Source organism: Eufriesea mexicana, unplaced genomic scaffold, assembly GCF_001483705.2.
Source record: "Eufriesea mexicana isolate 0111107269 unplaced genomic scaffold, ASM148370v2 scaffold497, whole genome shotgun sequence".
Classification (NCBI taxonomy): domain Eukaryota; kingdom Metazoa; phylum Arthropoda; class Insecta; order Hymenoptera; family Apidae; genus Eufriesea; species Eufriesea mexicana.
The window spans coordinates 127079-134496 of record NW_016908638.1 but is presented as its reverse complement, the minus strand read 5'-3'; the positions used below and the strand labels follow the sequence as shown (position 1 = coordinate 134496).

The 7418-nt window shown below is 34.9% G+C and overlaps 1 protein-coding gene across 4 annotated transcripts in view; it reads right to left on the bottom strand.

The window, feature by feature from the left end:
* Positions 1-7418, bottom strand: part of Ptp10D (Protein tyrosine phosphatase 10D) — a 91138-nt gene that overhangs the window by 25744 nt on the left and 57976 nt on the right. For all 4 annotated transcript variants that reach the window (XM_017897280.1, XM_017897281.1, XM_017897278.1 and 1 more), the window contains exons 2-3: positions 1572-1818; positions 3-264 (exon numbers count right to left, since the gene is read on the bottom strand). In XM_017897280.1, the coding sequence (XP_017752769.1) occupies positions 3-264; positions 1572-1818 (509 nt within the window). The remainder of the gene's footprint in view (positions 1-2; positions 265-1571; positions 1819-7418) is intronic.

Below are 7418 nucleotides of genomic sequence, written 5' to 3'. Positions count from 1 at the left end.
TCCTGCTGGTGTAGGCCACGCTTTCTTTGGTGTCTAATACGGTAAAAAGTTGAAGGGAGTATGTCGCCCCGGGTATGAGATCACGCAGCACGTAGGGCACCGCGTCCGCAGGGATGACACTGGTTTTTGGATTTCCGGTGTCGCTGAAACTTTGCACCCTTAGCCGGAAGCCCGAATAATTGCCCTGGGCTGGCGGCGCCCAATAGACTATCGCGGTCTTTCCATTTCGCACCGAGACGGTGAGGTTCGAGGGCGGATCCGGGGCTGCAAAACGAACCGCATTCAGTTTCATTCAATGCCTCCTGTTCCCTGCGCTTATTGCAAGTAATTTGCCATTGGGCTAGAGGGTGAAGTAAGAGCGTGATTAAGAATGGAGCTCGTTAGAAGTTTTAATGCGCCCTGATATTTTTAACGTTCGCCCTATTATGCAATAATATTGCCTTCGGGACAATTTTTCGCGGGAAGGAATTTGAAATGATATTCAAATTAAATTGAATTAACGGAGTTAATTGCAACGAGATATTAACCCCTTGCAATTTGAAATTAATTTACCGACGACTTTAATTAGAGGCGATAGTGATAAGGCGTAATTAAAACATTCTCGCTGATGCAATTTTGAGCGGGAATTCGAGAAATTAAACTGACAAGAGTTCAGGGAGATAATTCTGAATATTAATCCTTTGCAGCCGATCTTTTAAATGAATTGGCTCGATACTTCAATGCGCTGTGATATTTTTAACGGTGAGTGTATTACATCTAAAGTAACTTTGCGCGGGAATTGATGAAAAATTCAAAATTATGTTTACGTTCAATTGAGATATGTTATATGAAATTTCGAGATATATTACGAATAACAAATTGCAAATTACTGATATCTTTGTGGTGGTACCAGTCGAGTGCAAAGGATTTACAATATTAACCCTCTGCACTCGAGAGGTGAGCTTCAGTCACCATTTCATAAAATTTGGAAGATCGATATTAATTAATATATCAAATTTAATGTAATGTAACAGTTTGCGAGGTATCAAAGTCAAATAATTCTACAATTCTATTATTATAAAATTCTTTAATTACTGCTCAAAAAAGTATTGTCAGTTTTTTAATAGAGAATCTTTGATTTTCTACTCTTCTCTAGCCAAAAAATCGTCGAGTGCAAAGGGTTAATAACTAAGAATATAAAAGTAATAATATGAGACATAATATTAACCATATAAAAAGTATTAAGAATAAAATAAATGATATTTTGTATCATACTAGCTTGAAATTTTTCAAGATTTTTAAACCTCCATATCTATTAGAAATATTACTATAATTTCACGAATTGAACTCTGTTCTTCAAATAATTTTCCATGTAATTCAAGTAACTTTTCTTGTAAATTTCTCTATTTAAAAACACGATTATTCTACAATTTTTCTGGAGAATTCAATACCTCATTTTCACGTATCTGAAAAAGTAACAACTTTTCCCTACTTCTCCTCCATTTTTCGATTTATGAGATAGATGTATGTAACTCTCGACTGATATGCTACTTCTCATATCAAACATGTATCACGAGCGAAGTTTACGACACCTGTGGTTATGGACGCAGTCCATGTGAGCCAATCATGAAGAGTGCTATTACTATAGTACAACCAAAATTCATATCTAGTGCCAGGAAGCCCGTCCCTGAACTTGATCACATCACCGATGTCGGTAGCGGCGATAGTGGTATTTGGTGGTGGATAACCAACAGGGGGGCTGTAGTCCAAACGATACCAAGAACCTCCCTGGCTCAAGTTTCCTGGTATCTCGATTGCGAGATCCGCCGAATACGTGACCTGAACAGAAAAATTAATATCGTTAATACGTGTTCCATAAATATAAACGAAAATATAAATTAATACGATTGCAAAAAGACAGAAAAAAATTACATTATGGATAAGTATTTCATTCTCAGATTCATGTTACTTTATAAACTGAAAAGTGGATACCTAAAAGTAAATTTGATTTCACAGTTTATCCAAGTTTGATAGAAATAATTTTGAAATTTTGACCGATTCGATACAGAAAATTGTGTGGTACCCTGATATCATTCAGAATTAAATAGAATTAAATACAATACTGGAATGAAAGTAGAGTTTAGAAAGCTATGGTCGTATACTTTTAATCGATATTGTACGCGTATGTTTAGTCTACAGCGAACCCTGACTGTACAGTGAGATAATTATCTTTCTTGATAAACTATGTCTCTGATCATCAGAGAATTTTATTATGATCAAAATTTCCGAAGATTAATTTCATTATTAAATGGTAGTATCTAACTAGTACATACATTTTGAAACTTCGATAGATTACGATAAATTATTAGCGAAGAATTTAGAACAAAATGAAAATTTATTTTTAATGCACCAAATTAAATTACACATAGAAATAATAAAATTGTTATTTAGTTATTTGTAAACAATTTAAATTTATGATTAAATTTTGATGATTAATAACAATTTAATTATTTAATATGTAAATAATTATCCAAATCCCTATTCTTGTGGAAACGGAATTGTGAATTATACATAACATGTTATTTCTCAAAATATTCAGAATATTCGATATTAACAAATGCAGGCCATCCAGTAAATATTAATAAACGAAGGTAAAATATTATAGTAATTTGTCATTACGAATATCGAACATCGCGGAATTAATATTTGCCCTTCTGTTTACGAAAAGAACTAGACATGTGTCAGATTGTGCCATAAATTTGCCAATGAACGTAAGATGTTGTATGCCGTGCGAGAATCCTAGCTACCATAATCATCGATCAAGGATGATTATGGTTACACGAAGGTAGGTCAAATGACACAGGAACGTGTGGTTTAGAAGTAAATTATGATTGACGTCAGCATGAAATACGGTATGTGGGCTCTCGTGTCATTCGGTGCTGCCACGTTAAATTCGCGAATTACCATTTTTGCGATGGAAATATCAATTTTTGCCGTCGTCGTAACTGTTTCTTAATAAATTACAAATTAATACGGAAAGTAGTTAAAATCGCAAAGTCATTTCTATATATATCGTAAATTATTCATTTTAATTACGAAAAATTATAGAAAGCCCTTGAATTTAACTACATATTTTCAATTATTTCTCGTTTCTTCCAATTAAACATTAGAATTTTATAAATTCTTGAGGTTATCGAATATCTCGTATTTCATATTTTGCAGCATCAGATATACGGACCCTCTTATATGTAGGTTAATGAAAGGGTCATTTAAATTTGGAACATTCGCAACATCAATTTCCAGTAGCCATTACGTAATCGAGCAGTATAGCTCTGGATGCATCTCCAGAAATAATTTGGAAAGGATATTTTATTCGAAAATTCGAAATATAAATTGAGAGAAAAATTTTCATTGTAAATATAGAAATTTAAAGCAGACTATTAAAACAGAGGTCTGAAAAATATTTTATAAACAAGGTTTCGATTAGTTTCGTGTACCATTTGCTTGAAAGATATTTTTCCATTTCATACTGTACTTTTCATTTTTATTTAAATCGACAACACAATTCCTCTTATTTGCGTGAAATTTAATACCACATTTCCTACTTTAGTGTAATTAAATACGATACTCTTTTCATTTTCATGTTACTTAATACCATTTTCTTCTTTTTTAATTTTCATGAAATTCGATGATATATTTTTTCCAGTTCCATATTACATTAATACATGCTATTTTAATTTTACAATTGAATACTACGTACATTTTTAATCATCTAAATTCAGTATTCTTTAATTTTTCAGTCCAAAACCATATTATCGGTAAAAATTCCAAATGCTGCAAGAAATTAACTCCACCATGATATCCTGATTTCACTACTGCCTCACATTCAAACCCAATCATACTCTCAAATTTAACCTCGCGTAAAAACACATTAACGCAGTATAAAACTTCAAATGTGTTTCTATAACACGTACTAAGAAGGTACATAACCATAAAAACGAAACCGTATGAACAATTATGTGTAAATGTACACCGTGAACGAAACCAAATCTTCTATTATTATCGTATAGCGGTACCATACATTCTGTACCATAACGGTGATCGAAGCGATGTTTCCCATAACAAACAATTTCAGATTTCACGCGTACCTTCGTCAACGATGCGATGACTTATAACGGGTAAAAATGAGGAAAAAGAAAAGCGTCGCAACAAGTCGCGCGATTTGAACGTTCCCGTTACAACCTACTGGCAAATTTCCAAATAGAAAGTTCTAGCACCGGAAGGCAGCAGACCTTCCATATAATTTATCGAACCGTAGTTGTTTTTTAAGGCCAACCGTGATTTTCGGTGTTTCGAAGCCAAGTTTCGAAATCGTGAATTCGTGACTTCGCGAAAAGCGTTCTTTGTACAGCTGTGATCCATCGCTTCTTTGCTACTCGCGCCGATTAATGACGTCAATTAGAGGCAATTCAGCGAAATCTGACACGTGTGAAATTTTATGGTTGAAAGATCAACAGACGTGATCAGATATTACGGTATTTTCTGTCACTGATACGAGAAAACCAATTTTTCTAGATATATATCTTAGTGATAATATTAATATTATTATTTAATATTAATAACATTAATTTTGATAATTTTATACATACTTCAATGATTATTTGAGTATAATATAAGTAATAAATGTATAATATCAATGAAAGTGTTTTGGGTCAGTATTTTCTATATTCTATAGGAATATAGAGGAATATAGGATATTTTCTAAATAGAAAAAGATTATAAGACGAAGGGAATAATAATGGATTTCCGGCTAGTGCGATAAAATGATGGATCAGCAAAATTGATATCTGTTCTGTTTACGTAAACTGTTTATTATTTCACGTCGTCACTTTTAGAGTTAATTAATACCCTCATTTCGAAATGTCCACCTTTCTTGAAAGCAGGTGATTTATATTAATCGAAAATCGAATTTATAATCATACTAATTTGATTCGAAATCTTTATTTATTTTTTCTTATTATACTTGCATAGAGAAACAAACAACAAGGAACGTAAAGTCAGTTATTTTGACTAGTTTAGTAATTTTATTGTTGAGTTAGCCCAATAAATTTTATGTTAATTCCACTTATTCAACGAGTCAGTTTATCAAGCTAAAAATACACGCAGTGTATTTTACATAAGTTTTAGAAATCAGGAAAGTTCGAACGATAGTACCCTGAGTACAATTCTCCAAGAGCGTCCTTAAAAATAAAGTAACAACTTTCCCGAATAAGCTGTCAATGTTACGTAATGTCAATTCCTTATTCGAAGTAAATTAGTCCCCGTCAGGATTTAAATTTATTAATCACGTTGCCTTTTCCGCCATAAGTCGCAGACTCATCTTAGAGACACCGGTTGCTTCCTCCTTAACCATTTGGTCTCAGATCATTAACGACTTGGAACACCAACATCCAAGCAACATTGCAAAACGCAAAAGGACGAGACAAAACTCGAGGCTTATATTTGAAGAGAAAGAAAAATTCCAAGATCACTCCGACCAATTTGTCGGCTCTAGCGCTAATAGGCATCTATCTTGGATCGTTTATCAAACAATAAAGACCAATACGAGGAATGCGATTCTCTTGTCTCGTTTAAAAATCGTCTCACGGGAATATTATGGACGACAATATTTATAGCCATGAATTCTGATGGAGTGCTATTGCTGGTATGTACACGGTATGCCGGAAGCGGTGAGACAGACGTGGGAAAGAGGCGCACCGCAAATCTATAATGCCGTTACTCAGCCGGAACGCAACAGCCTGCAGCGGACAGCGAATATATTAAAAACGATATCAATTTCGTCGTATCTGTCACCTACACCTCCATTCCGATGACGAAAGGAAGGCTATGTTCACCACCACGTGAACCATTCGTTTATTTATCCTGCGGATGCATCAATTTCGCTGATCCGTTTCATTGGATGCACGCGATGGCTCTAACTCGCTGTTTCCAGTTTCGTACTTGTTAGGTTAATTTATCCAGTTCTCCTGAATTTATTTCACCAGAGTCAATTTTATAGCTCCAAACGATCGTTACGAGTGTTAGCAATCGGTGTTATTCGTTATGTTTATTTTTTAATTATTATTCAAAAAATTACAGAGGTATTGGACTGGTCTGACAGTTTGGTACCTTTGTCTGAGGATTTGAATGAGGTTAGCACAGGTTATTTTCGTCGAATACAACGGGTTAAACGCGAAACTAATTTTCTCTTGCTTTCCTTTCTACGTAATTAGGCAGGGAGTAAACAGAGGAAATGCATCTGTGCATAAACAAAAGGCGAGTAAACGAACGTGTAAGCTTTTATGCAATACCCAGAAAGGAAATTCTATATTTTTTAATGTCATACGAAATATAAAATATTATTTTCCCATACTGTGATATAAATTTGATATTATGGACTCGCAGACACTGAAACAAATTAAATATAAAAGACTATAATCTGTTCTGTGACAAGGAGCATTTTAATCAGTAATCAGTAGAAAATAATTCCGTAGTAGAAATCAGGTTATAAAGGTACCAAACGAATACTTTAATAACAGAAATGGAAGATTCTATGCCAATGAGGCAAATGAATCGTCAGAGAGAAAATAATCAGAAGTAGCAATGTCATTGAAGGTTATGGAACACTAATCAGTTTCAATGGAAACAACTGATTACTTCCTTCTTCTTTCTCAAAGAAAGAAAAGAAACCTTTCAATCAATCCAATAGATACTGTCTTACAAAGTAAAAGATGATCCCAGAATACTTCATCAGTTTCGTTCAATACTTCAAAGTTATTCGAGTTCTTATGTAGAAGCTAATAGAGAAACAACTGAACAATGCCTATATACCAATGCCTAGTTCCAATATGACAGATAATACACTGCAATGTACCACGCATCTGCTCCATTTGCAATAAGAAATCAACGTAGTACAATGTAGTATAATATACTGCACATCTGTCCTATTCGCAATAAGCAACCAACCAAACACATCCTCAAACACAGCCCCAAGCTTGCCTCATCCTACACCCCACGCAAAATCCCAACACCCATGCAACAAACCACTCAACCATCCACAGCCAGCACAATTCGACATCACCCCATTCATCCAAGACTCCGTCCAATCGAATTATCTCGAACATTCCACCCACGACCTTCTGCCACCCAGCATCACCAGCTCGACGTTCCCGAACAACGTCTCTCGTAATTCCAATTTCGTGGCTCGTTGAGTCTCTTCGTCTCCGCAAATCTCCAACTTCTTCGACCTGCTCCATTTCTCTCCCATTTCCCTTTATCCGCGACCACCCCCACCTACCCATCTCAACCGCAACATTCGCGGCGACCAAGTTTCCCAAGTTTTTCCATTTTCAAAGATACCTCCACCCAGATAGGTGGTCGCGGAAGCTTGCAGCCGCTCT